Source organism: Melospiza georgiana, chromosome 9 (assembly GCF_028018845.1).
Source record: "Melospiza georgiana isolate bMelGeo1 chromosome 9, bMelGeo1.pri, whole genome shotgun sequence".
Lineage (NCBI taxonomy): Eukaryota > Metazoa > Chordata > Aves > Passeriformes > Passerellidae > Melospiza > Melospiza georgiana.
The window spans coordinates 31,684,545-31,709,661 of record NC_080438.1 but is presented as its reverse complement, the minus strand read 5'-3'; the positions used below and the strand labels follow the sequence as shown (position 1 = coordinate 31,709,661).

Below are 25,117 nucleotides of genomic sequence, written 5' to 3'. Positions count from 1 at the left end.
TCTGAAACAGCTGCCTGGGGAGGGTGTGGGGACATTCCAAACCCACTTGTATGCGTTCCAGTGTCACCTGTCCCAGGCTGACCCTGCCTTGGCAGGGGATTGGACTTGGCCTCTCCAGAGGCGCCTTCCAACCCCAGCAATTCTGGGGTTCTGTGATTCTGGGGCTGCGGGCGGAGCACCGGCCCTCTCCCGTTTCTCCCTCCCCCTTGTGCGTCCCTGCCTCCCTTTCTCCCGTCCCTGCCTCCCTCCGTCCCTCCCTCCGTCCCTCCCTCCGTCTCCTGGCGACGCCCGGGACGCGCCGGTGCCGGGGCAGCGCTGTCCCCGCTGTCCCCGCTGTCCCCGCTGCCATGAGCGCCCCGCAGCCGCGGTGAGTGGGGCCGGGGCCGGGGCCGGGGCCGGTCCGTGCCGGCCTTTGGGCGCTGCGGGAACCGTGCCGGGCTGGGGGCCGCCTCCCTGCAGCCCGCGGGGGCGCAGAGCGGGGCTGGGGCGCAGAGCGGGGCTGGGGCGCAGAGCGGGGCTGGGGGTGCCCGACCTGCCTGGAGAGCCCGGGACCGCTCGGGGCTCCGCTCGGGGCTCCGCTCGGGGCTCCGCTCGGCAAGGCTCCTCTGCGCAGGGGCCTGGAGCCGTGGGGAAGGGGCTGTGCCTGCAGGTGAGCCCCTGGTTACCTGCCTCCGGACCCGCAGGTGCTGAGTGCAGAGCATCCCGACTCCCCCCAGCTGATGTCACAGACAGACAGCGAGGAACAGAGAATCTGCAGGGCTCTGTGACAGAACTGGGCACATCCTGGTGTGGTGGGCGATGATCTGAGTAAGCAAGCAGCGGTAGAACTTGCTCCTGGGCCGCACAAGAGATCAGTAGCAGAACACACCTTTGGCTCCCAATTCCGTGTGGTTGTGAGGCTTAAAACTTCCTCTGGGGGGGGGGGGATGGCACACGGGTGCCAGGTAGAGCACAGGCACCATGGTGCCCTGTGGCTCTGCTATTAATAACTGAAGCCTTGCTGCTCTCTTACATCATTTGTTTGGTGATCTCCAATTTAATTGCACTGTGAAATATTAACTGTGAAGGTTTGCTTTACAAAACACATAGGATGCCTGCTGTGGCTTTGTCTTGATATCCTTCCAAATGAGTGAGAGCGGTCTTAAAATTTACCGTGGTACACAGCTCTGGGTCTGAGTGTAGGGCTTTGGGTAAGCTGCCAGCTGAGAACAAATATACTGTCAATAAATAATAGTGTTGATGATCATAGCATCATAGAACTCTAAATAACCTGAAATATAAAATTACTGACCTAAGAGTGACATGTTGTCACTGGCTGCGATGCCAGGGAAACAAATATGATACTCATCTTGGGAAGAGGTTTCGACATACTCCAGGAATCTACAGATCAGTCAGTTTAGGTTCTGTGCCAGGAAAATTGTCTGCTGTTCTAATAAAACCCCAGCATTTTCAGAGAGAAGAATGAAGAGGATAAATAGACAGAGATAAAGGAGTCCCAGGAATACTCAGAAAAGGGATGTGATTACTGTGACACACAGGCTGTATAGAGCTGTCTGAGGCTGGTGCTTTCCCTTTGCTGTGTTTTTTCCCGACATGGATTTTGTCAGTTCTGCACTTCTGCCTGTTGCAGAGGTTTTAAAGGTGACTTTTGTGTGTGGTTCTTTAATACCGGAACCTTGAACAAGACAGCTCAGACAAGAGCTTCTCTTATCCTTGTGTTGATACCAGGGGCAGGCTAAATGGGAGCAGTGGTTGCTTTGCTGGAGTGTTCCTGAAATACAAAATTACCCCCAGGCACTGGTGCATGCCAGCATTTATGGCTGCAGGAGGTTCCAGGGCTGGAATTGTGGCACAGCCAGACCCTGATGGGCCTGCTTGCGTTCTTTACAATGATTTCATGGATGTTGGTTCAGGCCCAACACAATTCCTTATTTCCTCTCATACCCTTTTGAACTCTGAATTTAATTCAATATATTTGAAGGCCAGCCTGTTCATAATTTAAATGAGAAAATACATGTTCTGAGACTTTGGTGAAACAGAAATTGCCACATCACTGCGTTCAGATGGGAGCTGCATTTTAACTAGCTATGTGGTCCAGGATGTCTTAGGTGGAGGGAGGTAAATTAAAAGGAGTTGGATTGAGTTTCTCCTCTGCCTCAACATGCAGCTGCCAGGTGATACCATAAATTAATACTTAGCAAAATTGGTAGAATCCGGTGGTTTCAAATGCAAACTCTGGATTAAAAAGGTAACATGGAACAGTTGCTATAAATATCAGTATTTAACCAACAGGCATAAAAGGGTAACCTACATTGTTTATTTAAAGTTTAATTTATTGTGGGCAGCTACCTTTGAGGTTATTGTGAAACCCTATGTAAAATTCCTGTAAATCCATGATCTCTTTACTTCAAAGCATTTCTCCTTTCTTTCCTTGAATATGCTTTTGTGTGTGGCAGATCAGCCTGGCAATAAACACATAACTGAGTTATCCAGCTGAAAGGGATGTAAGAGAGGCACAGTGCATTTAAATCTACAGCAAAGAAAACAAAACAGTTCAGTCTCTTGAGTAACTTGAGCCCAGAGAGCCCAGAGATCAGTCTGAACGTATTATGTGACATGTACCTGAGTGTGCAAACTGTACAAATGTGAACGGATTTTGACTATTACCAACTGCATCCTCGTGTCACTGACTTCTCTATTTGTCCTGTTTTCCAGAGGGTGAAGTAAGATATGTTGTTCATTTTGTGTAGTAAACTGTTGGGTAGCTCTGTTTAGCGTAGACTGTAATAATTTGTCAGTCAAGGAGATTATAAACATCTCCATTTTTTATTGCAGTATTCTTGAAACCTATAACAGTCTTACAGACAAACACCTGGTTGGATATTTCAGCAATGCCAGGATAAGACGACATCTTCAGAAATCAGGACTGGTGAGACTGAAAAGTTTTCCTCAATTCTACATTCAATTCAAAATGTTTATATGCTTTTTTCCCCCCAAATATTTCCTTTTACTCATTTGAGTTTCCCTCTGCAAAGTGTTTGCAGATATACAGAATCACATTGGTTCACTCATGGTTTTTACACTGTGAAATGTAAGCATCTTTGGCTTGTTTAAATAGCTTCAGTGTTATTTTTGAGAAGTGTTTAATGGAAAACTGAAGGATTTGGTAACGGTGAACATGCCGAACATTTTGTTAAAAGCCTGGTGCCCTCCTGGGTGTGCCTCGTTGGCACGGACAGGTGCAGCGGGGCAGCAAGTGTTGATCCTTGCCACGCCTTGGGCGGGTACGGCTGAGCCCTGGGCTGTCAGAAACGCGGCCGCTGCTCCTGCCGTGGGGCTGGTGGAGCTCGTGGGGTCAGAGGCAGCACAGTGCTGGAAGGTGAGCTCCACACACGGCAGGGGCAGAGCGGAAACAAGCCAGAGGGAGGAAGCTTCTGGGAAATGGTATTGTTTCCAAACGTGCTTTATTTCATCTTGTACTTTCCAGTAACATTCTGTTTGTGCATGGCAGATCTCCAGGAGCGGCAGAATCATACCGGAGAAGGAATACCGCCTCAATGCCATAAGGAGGGACCACCAGAGACACGTCCAGGGCTGCTTGGCTGATGCCATATATCACAAGGTCCTTGACATTGAGGTGTGCCCTTACTGAGGATGTGTGAGCCTGTTGTTATCTTGTTGTTGCATTTCTAGAGTCCCACACTGTCACAACCATATTTCTAAAGTCTCGTACCTTCTCGGTGATACTTCTTGGGGGCAGTTCTTCACAGCTCTGACTTCTTCTCCTGCTTGTTGCTCCTTCTTTGTCAGGGCTCCTTGTCAGCTCAGCTTGACTGGCCAAGCCCAGCCCCTTTTATCCCAGTTATCTTCACTAGCTAAAACTGCAGCCCAATTAAGGACATTGCAGCTGCAGCCCATCAAAAACAACCAGGGCTTATCAGGGCAAGGCCCATATACAGACATTCAATATACAATACAGATATTTTACTAAGACCCCTACTGTATGAGCCTTCTCGGGTGTTTCCCCACTGACAGCCAGGGGCTGCTGACGTGTTCTGGGCTGTTTTCCTCGTGTGCCCTCGTGCTCCCCGGGAAGGCTCTTTCCTCCTGGGAAAAAGGACAGACTTTGTGCTTGAGGCTCCCCACATGAACCTCCATGGGCCTCTCATTGTCACACCATGCTATTGTGAGAGCAGGCACTGCCCTGCCTTCCTTACTGCTTTTTGACAGCTCTCAGATTATGAGATGATATTCACAGGGCTAGTTTGCTTAAAAAAATTCTAATAAAAACAAACCAGTTTGAACATATTTATATATATGCTGTCTGAGTACAAAATCTGGGCACATTCCTATGGGATATCAGGAATGGAGCTGGTTCCTACAACTTTACCAACTGTACCAGTGCTCAGTTGTTCCCTTGGCTGCGTGAATACATGCAGGTGAAATGCAAAGAGATTCAATACACAGTAGTTTTATTAGAGGGCTCACTGAGAGTAATGGCCAGGGAGAAGGCATGGGACAAGCAGGACAGAAGCAAGAGTTCTTGCACACACTGACATCTCATGATGGCCAGTAATGGGATTTCTCTTCCTCTTATATTGACAGCATCATCATCAGCTGGGGATTAACAGAAGACTTGATTGTTCTGCAAGGAAAGAGACGATGCAGTCAGCCAAGGTAAGGCTTCAGCACTTTTGCTGTGTTGGGTGGCAACTGTGGGCCTGACCAGTGGTTCACTGAGACAAGTGCTCTGCCTCTGATGTGGAAAAGTACAAGAAACAGGCAAGCAGAGGATGATCCCGCCCCGGTTACATCTCCTTTGTCCAGAAGTTCAGGAGCTTCCATTTATGCATTTAATTCCTTCTGAATCTAGTTATTCTTCTACTTCTGCTGTGGTCTTGTTTGGGTGATTTAATAATGAATTGCATGAAATGGTATCTCCTTGCATTTCTGCATAGTAATAAATGTATCTGCTGTCTGATATGTCTGTTCGATGCTCCATTGTTCTCGGTATGACAAAAGTTATTAAATGTTCTCTTTTTCCAAGGCATCTGTGGTTTTACATACGTTCTTCTCATTCCTTCTCAGTTTTCCAAGCTGAAGGTCCTCAGTCTGAATTTTTCTTAGGTGAACCACTCCAGGCTTCTCATTACCGTTGCTATGTTTTTACCTTTTCTCGTTCTACTATTTCTGTTTTGAAATGGGGAACCATACCAGAATGAATAATTCAAGACACATTATCCTCCCAGTAATTCTAGACCTCTCTGCTTTTGACTGCTGATGAGCACTGAGCTCATGTGTTTGGTTGTTTGCCTCGCCACAGGATTTGGGCAGAACTGGCATGTGAGAAATCAAAGAGTTTTAGGAGTCTTCATTTAGCTGTCATGTAGGTTGAACTTGATTCTCTAGTTATAGTCATGGAAATCCCATAGAAGTCATTGGTTCTTCTCCCCATGCAATCACCCGAATTCATATGGGAAAAGTCATCCTCATTTTGGCAGAAACATGCTCAGAATTTTATTTCTGTATTAGGAACCTGAGTGCTTTGAGAAGAGTGCCTTGAGAAGGTGGCTGCTTCATTGAGCAGCTGGTAAACAATGTCAGGTGTGTTAAACTGTAAATAATACATCTATAAGCAAATCATGGCGTAAAGAGAGGAGGAGATTTTCCTGAAAGACACTGATAGCCATGGAAATTGCAAAGGTGTATTTTGCTGATGGAACTCCTGTGGTAGGGAGTCACCCCATGGAAGCAGTGATTCAGGCACCCTGTCAAGGGATCCTGGGCTTGAATAATTTTGGAACGTAAACCAGAACTGCTTCCTTCAGAAAGACACCTGCAGACACCCGATCTGTGTGTGCTGTGCTGCCATGCTGGGGTGCAGGAGCCTGGCTGGAGCCAGTGGTGTAATTGAATTCTCACCTCACCTGTTCAGTGAATTCATCTGAGTCGCTCATCTGAAAGGAAAGGAGAAAGGCAGATGGCTGAGCAAGGGAGGGTGAGAGACAGAGCTGTCTGTTTCCAGGGGGGCAGCCATCCCAGCACTGGGCTGGTGAGGTGAGAAGGTGGGGAGAGGCTGCAGTCACCGCAGGAAAGTGGCAGGTGCGCTCAAATTTAAAACAGAAAGAGACCTTCAAACAAACCAAGAATTGTGAGATACACAGAAACAGACATGAATTGAATCCAGTGGGTCAGCAGCTGGAGAGAGCTGCAGGAAAATGAATCAGAGGTGGGAACAAGTCTCACACTCTCCCATGATGTTCTTCCTTTCCTTAACCAGCTGTTCCATCGGGTCCAGGCCAGCTGATTGTCACAGCTGTCCAGTGACAGACAGATGTAATGAGACAGACATCACTGTTTTGGATCCAGTGCCTCAGAGACATAAATTGCCTTTCTTTCAGATCGAGCGCTTGATGGGACAAGTGTCGCCCCTGTACGCCCCCCACCCGCCCGTGGCCCCCCGGAACCACCATGCGCTCTGTCCCTTGGTGTCCGGAGAGCGCACCGGGCGCTCGCTGCGGGTGAGTGAGCAGCTCCCCGAGGGCTGCCATGGGGCACAGACACTGAGTGTGCCCAGGGCACGCACTGCCTGGGGCACTCTGCCATGGGGCACAGCCAGCTGACAGTGTGCCCAGGGCATGCACTGCCTGGGGCACTCACTGCCTGGGGCACAGCCAGCTGACAGTGTGCCTAGGGAGCCAGCACAGGGCACTCACTGCCTGGGGCACTCTGCCATGGGGCACAGACACTGAGTGTGCCCAGGGAGCCAGCACAGGGCATTCACTGCCTGGGGCACTCTGCCATGGGGCACAGACAGCTCCAGGTGTGCCCAGGGAGCCAGCACAGGGCACTCACTGCCTGGGGCACTCTGCATTAGGGCAGCACAGACACTGAGTGTGCCCAGGGAGCCAGCACAGGGCACTCACTGCTGGGGGCACTCTGCCATGGGGCACAGCCAGCTGACAGTGTGCCCAGGGCACTCCCTGCCTGGGGCACTCCCTGCCTGGGGCACTCTGCCATGGGGCACAGACAGCTCCAGGTGTGCCCAGGGCACTCACTGCCTGGGGCACTCTGCCATGGGGGCACAGCCAGCTGAGTGTGCCCACAGACCCCAGCACTGGGGCATTCTGCATTAGGGCCACATCCTTCATCACTTGAGGCTCATTTCCTGTTTGCTGGGTTGGGTTAAGGAATCTCTAGAAGCTAGTGTTGCAGGAATGGCACGTCAGAACCTGGAAAAAACCCCAAAACCTTTGCTGTCTGATAAATCTGCTTCAGTCTTTCCCTTTGAGCTGCCTCATGACCTCAGGCAGGCCAGTGTGAGTGTGCTGAGCATTGTCAGTGGGCACAGGGGCTGCGGACAAGGTTACCCATGTTGTAAAGCCCTGAAAAAGGTGGGAGTCTTTTAGAAAACAGAGTTGAAGGAATGAAATCAGACTGGAGCTCATTTCAGAAGGCTGTGTCTAGGAGCTCTGGCTGTTGCTCTTTGTGAACAGCAAAGGAGTGTTAATATAATGAAAATATACTTGAAATATAATAGTACTAAAGCCTGAAGTCAAAGGTCAAATATCTAGGTCAGTTTCAGCTGGTTTTCTATATCAATAATGATAATTGATGCAGATTGAAGAGAAACTTTTGAGTCCTGAATGACCTTTTTTTTTCATATAGAGGGGACCCAGACTTAGATTTGATTATGGTGATGGGCGTTATTATTTCCGAGCCAAGGAGCCTCCCGTCTCTAAGGTGGTGAGTGAACCTCAATTCAACAGTGCTGTTGGATGTTAACATTTTAACTTGGTATTCTGAAGGGTATACAAGGAAAACATGAAATAAAGCAGTCAGAAAAATCTGTGAAATTGAACAAAAACGGTACATTTTTGTTGTGCATTCTCCCTGGGTCCGTGTGCTGAAGTCACAGCACACTGCTACAGTTTCTGTGAGTTCATTGTGTTTGCTACAAGACTGCATAGTGAGGAGGAGATAGTAGCAAACCTTGTATTTATGGCCGAGAGTTGTTTTGAATGGTCAGTCAGAGGTGCCTAAAGGGGTCTGGCTCTTTGGAGGCAGACTAGAAAATGTCATGTCCTGTAGGTACCTGTAATCACTCACCACTTCCAGATACCTTCATCAGTGCTATTATTTTCCTTTGTGGTGCTGCTCTGCACTGGGAGCTATACACTGAGATTTTGTCATTGTTTTCTTTCTCCTTTTGTAGAGTTCCTTGTGACCAAATACAGCTCCAGGAAATATACAGGAAATATACCCCCCTTCTTGGTGGGGCTGCAGCAGGGTTTGTATCAAAGGCTTCCAAACAGAAGTGCCATGCACTGGAACATTGTCAGCAATTTGCCTGTGGGGTGAGGCTGCACTTCATTCTGAAAATAAACTGTCCCACTTTAGGGACAGTTTTGTAATATTGTTTAAGTACTGTGGTTCCCAGAACTGTATACATGACAGGGAACATCCCTTTCAAATGGCATCAACTTTTATTTAAACTGTCCTTTTTCACTTCCCCTCAATTTTCAAGACACTGTCTTACTGGTCTAATTCCCAGTTCTTGATCACAGTGAGGAAAAATGTGGTGACTTACCTTTTATAGTAAGTCTGCATACAAAATTTTCTGCATACAAAATTTTCTCCCTCTATGTAGATTTTCTCTTATGTAGAGAGAGAGAGAGGCAGCACCTGATTGACTCCAGGAACTTTGGAATATTTTCAGTTGCAAGCCCTACAAGTTTTCATCATAACCTACAAAGGAGCTGCAAAGCAAAAAATTCCTTTTTTTTGATGATTCCTTCTACTAAATCACACTAGTGGGCTTAGAGAATTAGAGTCAAACATGGTCTTGATATATTTGCAGTTACTTTCAAGAGGCATTTGGACTTGTCTTCTGTTCTAGAGAAACATAATGTATTGGTTTTGTCATATGCATTCCATGGGGTGAGAGGGCTTTGGAGTGGGACTGTGATCTGCTACCACTGGTGTAAATAGCTCCCTTCTGATCTGTGCTTGCTGTGTATCAGCATGGTCATGGTTCTTCAAGAATTTGCTGGTTGGTCCTGTTTATGTCTACTCAAATTATGGGTGATTTAATGGTTTCTTAGATGTAAGTTAAATCAGATGTAATTTCTGAGAACATGATGCAGAACTCAGAGCCACAGCAGGCAGCGTTTACAGAACTTGTTCTCTATAATGTCTTACTCTTATGGGCTGTGGTGCATTTCATTCTGCAGAGGACTAAATCTGTAGTCAGATGAGCAAGCAGCATTTTGAAGCACATCCTGTATAACTGATGCCAAGATGTTTCTGTTGGATGACTGGCTGCTCTGGGATGTGCTTTCCAGCTGCAAGGGAGCAGCAGTGCTGCAGGGCTGTGCAGGGTTCTGTCTGAGATGGGGTCTCGGTGGCGCTGGAGCCAGGGCTTGGTGTGCAGTGCCGTCTGTATCTCTGAAGGTGACGTTTTCAAGCAATATGGATGTTGCCTTGCAAATAAAAGAAAGTGGTTTAGCACAGGAGTATTTTCACGAGCAGAGTTCCAGGCCCTGGGTCAGGAGCTGTGTCAGAAGGGTTCCGGACCGCGGCCGGTTCCGTTCGCTCGGGGTTTTGCGGAAGCGGTGTCACGTCACTGCGGTGTTTTTCCAGAGGCAGAGCAGCGAGCTCAAGTTCAGGAACCCCATGGATTACATGTCCGGCGCGTCCCCGTACCGGCCCCGCAAGCGCCGCCGCCGCGCGGCCCCGGTGCCGCCGCCGCGCCCGCACGTCGGGGACAGGTGCATCCCCGGCATCCGGCGCGGGCTGCCCGTCGAGAGATGGTTCCACTCCACCACGGGCTTCAACGAGCAGTTCTTGATCAACGTGAGTGCTCTCTGGCCCCGTACAGGCGCATTGCATTCCTCACTGCTGTGTTTGCCTGATGCTGAAAGATGTCCATACCTAGTTTGCATAAAGAAAATGTATAACTATTAAAATATATATAAATGCTATGCACGTTCCCTGTAAACTAAAACATTTGGTGTTTTTCATCAGCTGGGGAGAAAAAAGGTGCTGAACAACAATGTAGATTAACAGTTATTCAAAGCCTGCCACTTCAGTCAGTCTGATCCTGTCTCTGGCACTAGAATCTCAGGGATTTGTGAAATGCCTTGAGTCTATGAACAGTGCATCAGTTACACTGTCTGTAGCCAGTTTTAACTCCTGTAAATAAAGGTGTAGGAGCCCTGGACTGGGTGGGATGATATGGGTCATTAAACCTGGTCCTTGACATTTGGGGCTATCCAGTGCATTGGGTTTTCAGTTGGAAATGTATCCCACACCCTCTGCATGTCACAAACACTTCCCCATTTAATCAGCTCGCCTCTTGTTATAAAAGCCTGGAAGTCTCAAGCGTGGGCTGCACAGATGTGAGCTGTGTTTTTGCCCCTTGTTGGAGCTGGGAGCTGAAGGCATTTCTGTGCATTTTCTGCTGCAGAATACCAATGGGTTCCCCAAGTCCCCATTATGCAGCAACGCCCTGGTCACCATGATCTACCTGGGAAAGAGTAAGCACGTGTCACTCCGTGATCACAAGGATGAAATCAAAGTCTATCAGCAATACTGTGGAACAGAAAACATTTGTGTCTATAAAGGCGACCTGTTGGAAGGAGGTAAGGATGGAGCCAGAGAGTTCGTATTGATTGTGGTAACGTCGTTTTTTTGCTAAAACTTTGCCCTGACATCAGAATGATTACAGCTCAGCTTGGTCAAGATATATGCATCCAGGGATGTTTATACCATCTGCCTCCACATTAAACCTGGATCTACTGTCCCATGATTGAAAGTGAGGTTACGATTACTTTTGCAATGATGGTAGAAGAATTTAGAGAATTGATTTAACAAAATACTTGTGGCTTATGCTAATTATCTCTAGACTTATATGGTTAATAGAGCAGCTGTAGTAATAAACCATCCTTAAAGGGGGGTTATCTGAGTTGCTAATACGGGTCAGTGAATGTTGCTTCTTATTCCAGAAGTAAAAGTACATAGTGAGAGCCCAGTTCCCATCTCTTTTTGGGAAGTGTGAGTGCAATTTCATCACAGCAGTAAAAGATGAACTGTGTTCTGGAAAACTGGACACAGGGAATGGCTGGGAGGCTCTGGTCTTTGTCCTGCTGTAGCAGTGAGTGGCCAGGCTGACAGTGTGACACTTGTCCCAGCTGTCCCACCTTAGGAATCTGGGGCTGGCAAGAGCCAGGGCTGTGTGTGTGGAGGGGTCGAGTTGAAGCAACTGTTGGACAGGCCTGAGAGCCCCAGTGCCTGTCTGCAGAGGGTGATGTGGTGATGCTGTGGTGATGCAGTTAAGACAGAGCAGTTGCTACAGGCTGACAGTGAAGCACAATGTTCTTCTTTGAACCCTTTATTTCTGTGATTGCAGACACCTTCCAGTTCATCTCTAAGAGGTACCTCGGTTACCCGTTCAGCCTCACCTTTTTCCTGAACGGGCTCCAAGTTGACAGGCTGAGCTCTTGCTGTGAGTACAGAGGCTTTCAGACCAAGAGGCCGTGCCGGCTGCAGCGCAGAAACACCTACTTCAGGGTGCTCCACGTGGCAGGAGCCCCTCCTTGCTACAGGTACGGCCACAGCGCGCTTTGCTCACAGGGACTCCGCTTGCAGAGTTTCCAGCTTGCTTCTCTTCTTTCATCTCCCTGGCTCCATCCACGCTGCTCTGTGGAGCCTGCTCTGTGTCTCAGTGCCCCGTGGAAGGGGCAGGGTGAGGGCGCCTGTCAGGGCTCCCATCCCCGGGCACCAGCTCAGCCGGTTCCAGTGCTGTGTGCCCTCAAAGGGGACACTGCCTGGGGCAGGGTGAGGGCACCTGTCAGGGCTCCCATCCCCGGGCACAAGCTCAGCCGATTCCTGTGCTGTGTGCCCACAGAGGGGACACTGCTTGTGCTGGAGCACGGGGCAGCACCTCCGGGCTGGGCTCCGTGTGCCACCCGTGTGGCTGTGGCACAGTGGCAGTGGAACAAACACCGAGCGTGCTGCTCAGTTAGCTGTGGTTTCCAGAGGCTTTTTTTGTCATAATTGATTTTTAACCAGCTCTGCCTCTGAAGTGAGATTCTGTTGTAATAGTCCTAGCTTCAGAATAAGGCAGCACTGAATATTTGTTATGGTTCAGAAACCAAATCTGTGCAGAAAGGTCTTGGGCAAATGTCAGTGCTGTGACCAACAGCTGTGATTCTGCCAAGAGGATTTAATTTTCATAAAATCTTCCTTTTCTGTAATTGTTAATTCAGGCCATACATAAACTTATGGACATGTGGATAATTTAAAATCTTCTGTATTATTTTAATAAATAATTTTTAAAAGAGCAGCTAACAGTTGGAACAAGAGACTCTTCACAGAGGTGTACTCTGTTCCTTCAGGAAAGGACTAAATTCTTGGAAAAAATGCTAGTTTATTGTACCATAGTTTTTGCTCCAGTCTAACAACGAACATGATTTGTGTTCATTGCTTGTTCAAAGGAGTGAGAAGCATCTGAACTCAGAATGCCTATAGTGGCTATAGATTTTAGGAAATGCCCCAATCTCAGCTTTTTGTGATTTCTATAAAGATGTGAAGCGAAATTTCATAATTTAATATAGTATCCAAAAACTGGATTGATTAATTAATTCCTAAGTTACTCTCCCTTTCTGTCCCCCTTTCCCTCTTACACTTAGTGATATCTCTCTTTTCCTGCCTCTTATCAATCCAGCTGACCTTATCTGATGACTAGAAATCATCTCCATTAACCTGATTTTCCCCATAAATGACAACTATTTTCATGCCCCTTCAGGCCAAGTGCACTTGGGTTTGTTTTCTGCTGTGTGACATACATGGAATGCCCACTCTGGTTCCCAGTAAAGTCCCAGCTGATTCTCCCTGGTGGGGTGAGGCTTTGGCTCACAGCGAGGGGATGCTGCAGGGATTTCTGTACATGCTGCAAGCCTTGCTCTGAGAGCTTTCTGCTGGCCAGGGTCTGCAGTTCTGTGCAGCTCCTGACTGTGAGAGAGAGGGGGAGCATATCACTCCATTTTATACAAGAGGGGCAGTCTCAACAACTCATTCAAAATGCTTTGTTTTCCATCTCTTTGGGTTTCTTTTAAGTAGGTAAACAGAACAGAAACAGAAAATTACTTTCAACCTTCTTCTTCCCCCACAGTTCTAGACCCAGCAGATAAGTACAGAACCCCCAGTGTTACCCCCAAACCTCAGTTATCACACTGCTGGGAGTTACAGCACGATCTGGGTCCAGAGCACGTCAGAGCTTGTCTGCCTTTCTCAGTGGTCCTGTCTTCACAGCCAATGCTCGGTGCAGCTTCAAATGAATGGGCACCTGTAATAGTTTTGGGTCTGTTTGTGTGTCAGTTGTTGCCTCAGTGTAGGCAGCATTACCGTGCTTCAAGGAAGAGCTGTGTCTGTGTTGGGGGAGCTCTCGGGGATTTCGGGGCGCTTCTCCTGCGGGCAGAGGCAGATGGGCACTGCTGTCCCTGCTGATGACGAGCTGAACTCGCTGTGTCTGCTGCCCTCTCTTGTGCAAAGGAGGAAAAATGTGACACTTCCCAATCTGCGTTATTTTATAGGTGCTTTCTCGCGATGGGTCTGGACAAAAAGCTGTACCCTCCCAAGAAGAAGCTGAAGTTCTACTCGAGGCCACACATGTGCTCCTGCTCTCCTTACTGCGCGCACAGCGAGCCCTGTGACAGCAACGTGCTGCCCAAATCCATTGAAGACTCGGTGTCACTCACCATAGCCAGCCAAGAGGACAGCGTGGACACTATCGACGAAACACTCGACTCTGAACAGGAGTGCTGCGAGGAAGAAGAGGAAGAGGAAGGAGAAGAAATAGAAGGAGAAATAGAAGGAGAAGTAGAAGAAGAAGCACAAACAGAAGACCGATCTTTTGTGGGGACCGAAGGCACCACTCAGGAAACCAACACTCAGGAAACCACCAGTGAAAGTGGTACAGTATTCCCAAACATGAGCGGGGGATGAGAAACGGGAGGGGATGGTTCTGGAGGAGGTCTGGGATTGTGGACCGCCAGCTCTGACTGGGGCATGAGAAACGCGGTGATGTCGGTATCTGGGCACAGAACTGGAGGGGCTCCTTTCAGCCATGCAACAGGATGAGGTGGCTTGCAAGAGCCAAGAAAGTGAGTAAGGAAGGGTGGTGAGGCAATGACACAGGATCCCCAGAGCAGCTGTGCCTGCCCCATCCATGGAAGCATTCAAGTCCAAGTCAGACGGGGCTTGGAGCAGTCTGGGAGAGTGGAAGGTGTACTCAGCTATGGAAGAGGCATCAAGCTCAGTCTCTGCCTTTACTTCCTCCTTATCATAATCTTCTTTGGAGGCAATCGCATTCACAGAGAGATTTTAATTTCTACTTCCTATTCCTATTTTTGCTTTCACAGTTCTGCAGTATTGCTACTCATCTGACAGTCGTTAGTCCCTCCGGATGTGTGTTTGGGATTAATGAAGCCTTTTTCCTTCAGGAGGAACTGCCCTTCTGACAGACACCTCACTGCCAACACTGCAATTGGAATCTCAATTGATTTTTAATACAGAAAAATAAATCTCCTTATTCCCTTAGTTCTCATTGTCTTGGTAATTGTTTGTTTGCCTGACTGGTTCTGCATCAGGAACTCTTCATTTCTGTCCTTGGTGTTCTGTCACTTCCGTGCGTTAAAAGCCCTGATGGAAGGAAGGGAGGGCAGCAATAAAACCTGCAAAGTGAGGAATGGTGTGGCAGCAGTGCAGCTGCCCTGCGTGGCGCAGCGTGTTCCAGCAGTGCAGCTGGTGTGGCAGCAGTGCAGCTGGTGTGGCAGCAGTGCAGCTGCCCTGCGTGGCGCAGCGTGTTCCAGCAGTGCAGCTGGTGTGGCAGCAGTGCAGCTGCCCTGCATGGTGCAGTATGTTCCAGCAGTGCAGCTGCCCTGCATGGTGCAGTGTGTTCCAGCAGTGCAGCTGCCCTGCGTGGCGCAGCGTGTTCCAGCAGTGCAGCTGGTGTGGCAGCAGTGCAGCTGCCCTGCGTGGTGCAGTATGTTCCAGCAGTGCAGCTGCCCTGCATGGTGCAGTGTGTTCCAGCAGTGCAGCTGCCCTGCGTGGCGCAGCGTGTTCCCTGCATGTGCAGGGAGCCCGCGGCTGCAGGGCTGCTCTGGATTTTGGGTGGGAATCCCCGACGTGCCCGTGCTGTGCCTGGGATGTGCAGAGCACAGCTTTGGGGCAAGGGGAGCTTCTCTAATGCGCCTGCATGCAGAGGGTTTCGCCTCCAGAGCCGAGCAGAGTGCTGTGCAGGGCCGGGAGCTGCACTCAAGGGTCCCTGTGGGTCCCTTCCAGCTCAGGGATCTCTCAGATTCTATCAGATGATTCCTCTGTGGTCCGTCAGACGTCAGGCCAGTGCCTGCCTGAGTTCCAGAATGTGGATATGAGAGTGGTGATTCTGTGCAGGCTTTGTTTGTACTGGGTTTTCCCCCAGGTCCTGGAGGAGCGCGTTAGAGCGCTGTGATAACAGAGTGCCTCTGCAGTGCCCTTTGGCTGTGTTCATTAAATTCATTGAGCTTATAGGACACTTCTTTGCTATTTAGCCATGTCAATATACATTTTTTGTACTTTGCAGTATACTATATTACCTTTCTCCAGCTTTCTCAATTGCTTTTAATTTCGTTTCATCACATCCAGTTTTTTCTCCTGTTACAAGAGATTCTTACATTTAATTTCTGAGTTTTCCCAGCTCTAAATTTTCACTTTCCATGGCTGGTAACTTTGTTTATTTTTGGTTTAATGTATTACTCATACCTTTAGTTTTGCTACATTTTTGCTACTCTATGAAAAACACAATGCTTTTTTATGATAATATGCTCTCACAATTCCTATCTGTGGTCTTAGATTCTCTCATGGCTTTAAAAAGACTGTGCAAATTCAAGGGCAAAAGGAGATTAATGATGTTAATTAATATCAACTCAGAACGTTAACACTGGCTCAGTGTTTCTATCTGCTTAAAAAGAACTTTTTAAATTGTGAATTCTGTTTCCTGTCTCACAATACAATTCTTCTATTTTAGAATATGATGAAGATTTTGAAGATGAAGAAGTTAATGAAGAGGGACAGATTGGTGATCAAATGAATGGAATGTCAAAGTCATCCTTAAATGATAAAAACCATAATTTAGACTATGGAAAGGAGAGTGAAACCTCATCTCAGAAGGCACTGCAGGCCTCTGACAGTGAGAAAGATAAAAGTGGCAGATGTTCTGATGACAGGGACTCTGAAGATGATCTGCCAGGTTAGTTTTGGTCATGACAAGGCTTGGAGAAGCTGACCTGATGCATGTTTTACAGTTTGCACATGTCCAGTGTGTATGTTGATCTGCATATGCCCTTCCTACTGAAATCTGTTTTATCTGCCATTAATGGTGCCACTGAAGTGCAGTGCACTTCTGCATGGATTATAGTTCTGACACTTTTATTTTCTTGGCCTGACTAGATTTTTCGGTCTTGAGTTAGACCAATCTCTTCTTGAACCTTGCAGATTGTGGACAGCAGCAAGGCTGTGCAGCAGTCAGCTCTGCTGTTCAGCTCACTGTCTGATGAACAATTACAGTCTTTTTTCCCCTCAAATTTTCCATTTATGAATTTAATATGATGGTGCCTCTATGCTTTTCTAGAGGAGACAGTGAACTTCATCTCCAGTTCAGCCTGAAGATCTTTGGAGATCTTTCTAATATTCAATGAGTTAACAGAAGGGCGCTGAGGGATTGTTGCTGCAGTTGAAGTATTTTATCTAAGGAAGCTGAAGAGTCTGTATTAAACCCTGTCTAAGCCATATTTAAAGGTGCATTTGGAGGTGTATTTCTATGTGATTGACAGAGCTACTCTATAAATCTTTGATTTATTTCTATTATCAGAAAAAAACCCTCCATGTTAAATGGCTTTCATTTTAATACTTCATACATCTGGGCAATGTTCTTCTATTTACACTTACTGGAATTTTGTCACAATGTCCTCAGACGGTATAAAGGATTGTGTCCCTTTGTGAGTGTCCAGTGAATGCAGAGGTTTAGTGACAAATACTAAATTAAAATTTGCTGTTTTCAGAGAGGAGGCCTGCAGACTCTCTCTCATCCATGAGCACTCAGTGCAGCTCTGAGACTGACTCGCAAGCTGAAATGAAGGCAGACCATGGGAATTGCAAAGAGGATTGCAATATCAAAAGTACATCTGATAGTGCAGCACATGCACACTGTGGAAATGAGAATGGGGAGAAGAAACTGCTCAGAGTGAAGGAAAATCAAGAGAATTCTGCGCTGGAAAAGAAAGGAATATATGAAGCAGACAAGACAAAACCAGAAGATCTAACAGCAAGGGAAGATACTAGAATTTTTCATGAAAACATAAGGGCAATGCAGCATCAAAACCCTGAGGTTAACGGGGAATTCAAGCAGACTGGGTCAGGAGAAAGTAGCATGAATGAGGAGGAGGAGGAAGGTCCTCCAGTGCCTTGGGAAAGCAGGGTATTGGGCAAGGAGGATGGCAACGAAGAGGAAGGAGGGGGTGAGTGCAGTCCCTCTGCACAGCTCTGCATGCCTGTGCTGCTCTGTTTGCCTTGCACTCACCTGTGCTGCAGCACAGGCAGCTCAATATCCACTCACAACATTACACTGGCCAGTGTTTCTCTGCTAGTGCTCAAAGTGAAAGGATTTGGCCAAAAATGAATTTTAAACCATTTTAAAGCTGAGATGGCTGAATGGCTTCTACTCCCTTTTTGTTTTTTAATGGTTTCTCTTTCTTGCTTCCTGTTTTCTTTGTGATAGTTTTTGAAGACTGCAAACCAGTCCAGGAGGAAACAGCAAAAGCAACTGGAAATGATCGTCCTGTGAATTCTGACCCTGAGCCTGGTGATTTGTGTGCCAATGAGGAAGAAAAGAATGCAGCAAATACAGAGCATAGTGCCAGTGGAGGTAAGATTGGCTGTCAGTCAGACACAAGGATTACCTGAAGTCTTGTAATGGAAGTGTTTGCCCTTTCCCTTTCCTTTGGCTATCTACGTCTCCTTGTGCTTTGTTTCTTACCTAACTTGTAAAAATCAGGTGATGACTAGGTGGCATCTGTAGTCATGTATAATTAATGCTTTTTTTGGCCGTTAAATGGTTCTGGGAGAAGAATCCAGGCCATGAAAAAACTGTGAGTCAGAAAATGGCTGTGGAAAGCAGGAATGTAGTGAGGTACCATGTGCTTCCTGGTAGTGTGCAGCCTCCTTGGGAAATGCCTTGGTTCCCAGGGGCAGGAATTAACCCTGTATTATTCCCCGGTGTAATTACAGAATCCACAGGACGCTGAATGTTCTTTGTCCTTTCTGTGCACATTTCACATGAGCAATCTGTCAGCTATTTCTGACTTTCTGAGTGTCACTGTCAAGCTTACAGGTGTTGCACACACACATGAGCTCCCTGCAGGTAGGGAGGGAGGCAGAGCAGGCAGGACAAGCATGACTGGCCTTGCATCAACACTGTTAGTTAAATTCCTTATGCCAGATGCCAGAACAGCAGTACCAAATCATGGTCAGAGTGCAGGGATGTGATGAGCAGCAGCACAGCACGTTCTCTTTGGGTGCCCAGGCTGCTGTCCCTCACGGCTGGGCAGAAATGGCACCTTTAGCACTAACCCTGTGAAGCATGCAGCACTGGCAGGCTGCTGAGCAAACCAATGTCTGATTATCTCCCAACAGCAGCAGATGGAAGGCTCCTGGCAGAAGGGAGGAGAAGCCTGGATGTGCAGGAGGCAGCAGCACGAGCAGGGGAGGCGGCAGGGCCGGGACAGGCCCCGGAGCAGGACGGGGCTGCTGGGGGAGATGCTGGCAGCGGAGAGGCCGCAGGAAAAGCTGCAGGGGCAGGGGATGCACTGCCCCAGGCAGGCACGGGGGCTGCGCTGGGGGAGCTCGCGCCTGAGGAGGGCACCGTGGCACAGGAACGGCCCCGAGGAAAGGGAACAGGGCCGGCAGCGGAGCTGGGCACAGAGGGGTCACCCGGGGAGCAGTGGGTGCTGGCAGAGGGCAGGGACAGAGAGGTGGCACTGGGAAAGGCAGTGGAGCTGGGCACAGAGGGTTCGCCAGGGGAGCAGGAGGTGCTGGCAGAGGGCACGGACAGAGAGGTGGCAATGGGAAGGGCAGTGGAGCTGGGCACAGAGGGGCCAGCTGGGGAGCAGCGGGTGCTGGCGGAGGGCACGGACAGAGAGGTGGCACTGGGAAGGGCAGCAGCTGGCACAGAGGGGTCGCCTGGGGAGCAGGAGGTGCTGGCAGAGGGCACGGACAGAGAGGTGGCAATGGGAAGGGCAGTGGAGCTGGGCACAGAGGGGCCAGCTGGGGAGCAGCGGGTGCTGGCGGAGGGCACGGACAGAGAGGTGGCACTGGGAAGGGCAGCAGCTGGCACAGAGGGGTCGCCTGGGGAGCAGCGGGTGCTGGCAGAGGGCAGGGACAGAGAGGTGGCAATGGGAAGGGCAGTGGAGCTGGGCACAGAGGGGCCAGCTGGGGCACTGCCAGGGGGGCAGGCACACAGAGCCGTGCCCCAGGGGCAGGAGGGGGCTGGGGGCACCACTGAGGAGGAGGCTGCAGACGAAGGCCTCAAAGGAGCAGGAGGGCCCCCAGCAGAGGAGGAGGGGGGCCAGCCAGGGTCCGAGGCAGGGGAGCCCCTGGGGCAGGGAGGGTCTGCGGGGAAGGACACGACGGTGGCAGCTGTGTCAGAGGGAGAGGACGCTGGGGAGGATGCTGATGTGGCAGCTACAGATGGGAATGCCAGAGCTGTGGGCCCTGAAGGAGAAAAGGCTGTTGAAGAAGACTTTTCTGAAGGGGAGGAGGCTTTGGGGAAGCCTGGGGCTCTCTGGGAAGCACTAGGGGATATGGAAACAGGACAAGTAATGTCTGGAGGGGAAGGGTTTGTTAAGCCAAGTCAGTTTTCCCAGCTGAAAGTGTCAGAGGAAGAGTGGATGGCGATGGGGAAAGCTGTCCCCGGAGATGCTGCAGCACTTGAGAGTGCTCAGGCTCTCCAGAGAGTGGAGGACACGAGAGAAGAGTCTGTGGAGGCTGACAAGGGTCCCGCACTGGAAGCGGCACCTGGGTTAGGGGCACTGGGGGCTGCTCGGGGGGATCCTGTCACTGAGGGCTCATCACAGGTGGAGGAGACACTGGCAGTGCAGGAGGAGGGTGCAGCAGAAGCACTTTGGAGTGGAAACCCGTCTGAGGGCAGCGAAGCAGAGACAGAGGGAGCAGTGGAAGGAAAACCCGAGGGAGAGGCAGTGGGAGGGTCTGCAGGGGCGGCCGGAGCGGGCTCGGGGGATGAAGAGGAGGCCACAGATGGAGCGGCAGGTTCAGAGGAGCCGGCAGCGGGGACAGAGGGGTGGCTGAGGTGTGGGCAAGCGGGAGGGCAGGAGACGTGTCCCGGGGAGGGGGCGGCGGGGCCGGGCGGGAGCCGGGCCGGGGAGCCGGGGCTGGTGGCCATCGCTGTGCTGGGCGGGCAGGCCGGGCCCGGAGCGCTGCCCGGGGGGCTGGCAGTGCCCGGGGGGCCCGCAGTGCCCGGGGGGCCCGCAGTGCCCGCAGTGCCCGGGGGGCCCGCAGTGCCCGCGGGGCCGGCAGTGCCCGCGGGGCCCGCAGTGCCCGCAGGGCCCGCAGTGCCCGGGGCTGGCGGGCTGGGCACTGGGGCCATGGCACAGGCCGGGGTGACGGCAGCAGCGCCGGGGGCACAGAGCGGGGCAGGGGCACAGCCGGTGTCGGGGCCGGGCGGGGTGCCGGGAGGGGCCGGGCAAGGGCCGGCCGGGGCACCCGCGGCTGCCGGGCCCGAGGGGAAGCGGGAGGCGGCTGCAGGGGCCGAGGCGCGGGCCGCGGAGCCCGCCGGAGCACCGCAGCCGGAGCCGGGCGCGGGGCCGCTCGGGCACCCAGCGGGGCTCGGAGCGGGGGCGCTGGGGGAGCAGGCCGCTGCAGAGGCCGCCCCGAGCGGCCCCGGGCACGGGGGAGTGGCGGCGAGGGCGAGAGGAGCGGCAGGCGAGGGGCTGTGCCCGGGCACCCCGCCACAGCCGGCAGCCACAGGGACAGCGCGGGGCAGGCACGGGCGGCAGGAGCCGGGCATGGAGCGGGGTGCAGGGCAAGCCGGGGAGCGGCAGCCGAGTGCCCCTGAGAACACCAGAGAGGGCGAGGTGGCCGCTGTCTCGGCCAGTGCCGGGCCCGCTGCCGGAGCCGCGGAGCCGAGGAAGGACGGTCCCGTCGGAGGGAGCCCGAGTGTCCCGGCTGACGGGGGCGACAGGAGCCGCAGTTCCCGTCAGGTGAGTCCTGCCTGGGGCAGCCACTGCCCCGGCAGTGCCCAGGCTGATTCCTGTCACAGACGGGATGCACCACCTCGTCCCATTCCTTATCCGTTCCTCAAATGTCTGCTGACGGTAGCTGGGTCAGGGGGTGATAAGTCCTTTTGAGTGGCGGCTTCTGCGTTTTTTCCTATTCCCCAAATCGCGTGCAAATAAATCCCTTTGCTGTGGCACTAGTTCTCACAGCCCCTCGCCCTCCCTCCCCTCCGGGAGGTGTTACAGTTGTTGTGGCATCGAGTGAGCCCTGGGAGCACTCGGCTTCCCTGTGACTCCGGCCTCTCCTTGTAGGAGATGTCACAGCAGTACCTCAGCAGCTCCGAGTTCAGCACGTTTTCTGTGATGTTTGGTTGTTGTTTTGTAGGATAGTGCATACCCAGACCCACTCATCATGTCCTCAGAAGAGGATGGGGAAGAAACCCTGCTCTGAGCTTTTCCTGCAGCCCTCGGTGTTGTGTCCTGCCACATGCTCTCAGCTGGCCGCGGGTTTGTGCCGGCTGGGATGTCGCTCCTCTCTCTCTTCACCCCGTGAGTAGCGCAGCCACCTGTCACGTCTCACTGGAGCAGCTCCTCAGTGTGCAGCAGACAACTGGAACAAGCTTGTGTCTGCCAGCCCGGGAAGCAGCACTCCTTTGGAAGGACGAGGACAGTAATCACAAGGATTGTTCCACACCTGTCTGCCTTGTTTTTCTTGAAAACCACAGAAGTACTGGGCTGACTGAACTTGCCCTCCTCCCCTAGGCGCCGCTTGCTCCTGCAGGCAGGCAGGGCTGTTCTCCTGGCATCTTCCCCACCCATGCCAGGGCAGGGGAGCCCTCCTGCTTGCACAGTGCCCCCGTGCCTGGAGCGTGTGGGGGGCTTCCCTCCCCTTGGCATCCAGGCTTGCTGCTGGCCACACTCCAGGGCATTCTCAGCACGTGGAAATGTTGAAATTTGTTAAATCAGAACAATTGCAACAGGTATTTGTAAATGCATAAAGCTTGGCCTTCTGCTTTTGCTGGAGTCACTCAGGAGGAGTCAGTGGAGCCTCAGCTGAGGCTGCCAGGAGGGTGGTGAGTTTAGAGTTGCCTCAGCCTGGCTGCCCTTCCCTGCTGCCCCAGGCTCTTCCCAGCTCTGCTGCGCCTCTGGCAGCACTGGGGCCCCAGGACCCTTCTGGGCCAGGCAAAACCCCTTCGGGGCTGGGTGTGCAGCAGCCTGTAGGCACTCCAAGCTTGGTGGGTGCAGCAGACTCAGCCCCACAGAGCGGGGACTGTACCTGCCTTTTCAAGGAGGGAGAAGACGCTGAAATGGGCAGGATTTTGAGCGGATTGGTGCTGTGAGTCACGGCAGATCAATAGACACGGAACTGGAAACTCAAACGTGATCAAGTGGTTGCTGTGTGTTTGCTCCTAGAGACATTCCTGTACTAGAGCTGGTTGCATGTGTGTGTTTAGTCTGCACATGTCTCAGAGGGCTGTGCTTTCTCTGTCCATACCCATGCCTACGTGTTCACTCAGGCCTATTAAATACCTGTACCAGTCTGTGCAGCTCCTTCAGTTTGTGCCAGGGGTTTAACTGTAGGAATAAGCCCTGCCAGTGCAGCAGGGCCTGAGCTCCAGTGTCTGCCTCGGGTTGCCAGTGGGCTGACTGATGCTGGGGTGAGTGTTTGTGCCACTAAAGCTGCCTTGTGCAGGTACCCTCTAAAGCTCATGCCAGGGCTGCAGGTGTGGCCACACCTGAGTGTTCGGACCCAGGGGCGGCAATTCCCAGGGACAGGTGAGCAGAGACAGAGAGGGATGCAGGGATTTGCCTTGGCAGAGATTCCCTGGGAGCCCCTCTGGGGCTGCAGGAGACCCAGGGCATCAGAGAAGGCCTTGATGAACAGAGCAGTGCGACTGTAAGGAACTGGAATGCTGACAGATCATTATTTAACAGTCTTGAAATATTTATGAGTGACACTTGTGTGTATGGTTGTAACAGCTGGGGGAAAGAATCCTGTGGTTAGGAACATATATGTGGACTTCCAAAATGTTAGTGTCCCTGTCACTTGAGCAGGCAGAAGTTTGGTAATAAGCAAAACCATGGAAATGGATAATTGTATAGGTTTGGAAAAGCTTCCCATAGTCCTTTCTGCTTTCCTATATTGTGCTAATTAGTAATTAACTTCAAAATGAAAAGTAGGTTGCACTTAGGGAAAAACAAGATGTGCAGCAAAAAGAAAAAAAGACTAATTATTAAAGTGAGCATATGTGAGCAAAGCAAACTATCCAACAGTGTTGCCACTGGCAAAACTCATTCTTGGCTCATCAGGAAGGCTTTTTTAACTCCCTGAAGTGTCAGGTATTTTCAGTTGCCTGTCATTGGCTTCTGATGGTTGTGCCTCAGATGTGCCTCAAACAGCTGGAACCTGGTGACATTCCACAGCTGAAGAGATGCATTGAATCAGTTCAAAACCATGCCAGCTGTGCACTGTGGACACAGGATGGGAAAAGTCTAAAGTCTAGCTCCTGGAATGGGCACCAAGCCCTGGCATTGCTGGCAGATATGTGGAACAGTGACTCACAGACACCACCAAGGATGCTGGGGGTGCACAGCATGGGCAGCTCATCCATCTGTCTGAAACAAGGGCTGCAAGGTGGGTTTCCTGCCTGGGAATTGCTGCGTGGCTTTGGGGCTCAGCTGTACAAACCAGACAGGAACAACTCCTCTGCCTGCCCATTGGGGCTGAGCCTCTGAGGCAGCCCCTCTGTGCTGTGCCAGCCACGCAGTCCTGGCTGTGCTGTCCTGGCTGTCCTGTGCTGTGCTGTCCTGTGCTGTGCCATGCTGGGGAATGTTGGGACCTGCTGCTGGGCTCACTTCTGGCTGCTGTCCAAACCCTTGTCTTGTTGGACGCCAGATTGTTTTAATCTAGATCACCTATTGCTGATATGTTAAACCATTTAAAATATCACTACAGCTGCCAGGCACTGGCAGGTCTCCAAAACAGGGTAAGAATCCTCTTAGCATCTCATTCTTGGTAAATATTTTGGAGTGCTGGGGCTTCTCTGGGAACAGCACAGGCTACTTGCACTCTCACAAACTGCTTTGGAACATATTCTACTCATTTACATATTTCAGAGTTTTTGTTTGTTTCACTAAGTGATCACTCCTATGAAACACATTTTCCCCCTGAGCCTGATTTTCTGCTATAGAGAGCAATTAACTAAGACATTGTATCCTTCAAGGAACCAGTAATTTTAATTAGTATTAAAATTAGTTGCAAGCACTTGTCTTTTTAAAGAGCTTTTCAACTAAAAAGTTTTGCATTCTGATTTTTTTGTTGTTGTTGTTTCCCTGTGTTCCCCTCTGACATGTTCTGAGAAGGTGCTCAGGGATGACACCAGCAGCTCAGGTATCAGTGAGTACACAGAGGTATTAATGCCCATGAAGTCTGCTTCCTTGCTCCACTTTTGTTTTTCTAATCCAGTTTAGTTTCTGGTTTTCAGGCCCAGTCACTGAATGCACAGTCACTGCCTGGTTACTTTAAGCCAGGGAAAAAGAATGCAGAGATATTAGTAAGATACCTGTTGAAAAACAATCTGTGCTGGAACTGATGGTTCAGATATGACAGTGGATCCTTTCTGCACCAATGGTGTTTCTGGCCAATGCAAAGACCAAGGAATGAGACCTTATCTCTACCCACCCTCTTTCATCAGCCTCTTCCCTGCCTGTGCTTCTGTAGCTCAGCCATGTGGAGCAGATCATTATCTGGCCAGTTAGAGTCAGGCAGCCAATTTTCATCAGTATCC

General features: G+C 50.7%; 1 protein-coding gene across 1 annotated transcript; it reads left to right on the top strand.

The window, feature by feature from the left end:
- Nucleotides 1-300: 300 nt before the first annotated feature.
- On the top strand, nucleotides 301-22,870 carry ERICH3 (glutamate rich 3). The gene is made up of 15 exons (XM_058029735.1): nucleotides 301-367; nucleotides 2,836-2,929; nucleotides 3,512-3,637; nucleotides 4,606-4,677; nucleotides 6,402-6,521; nucleotides 7,669-7,746; nucleotides 9,643-9,855; nucleotides 10,469-10,643; nucleotides 11,411-11,606; nucleotides 13,596-13,975; nucleotides 16,070-16,291; nucleotides 17,103-17,558; nucleotides 17,819-17,965; nucleotides 18,733-21,314; nucleotides 21,715-22,870. Exons 1-15 carry the CDS (start codon nucleotides 348-350, stop codon nucleotides 21,778-21,780), a joined length of 4,947 nt encoding a protein of 1,648 aa, XP_057885718.1. The 5' UTR covers nucleotides 301-347; the 3' UTR covers nucleotides 21,781-22,870.
- The last annotated feature ends 2,247 nt before the right edge of the window (nucleotides 22,871-25,117 follow it).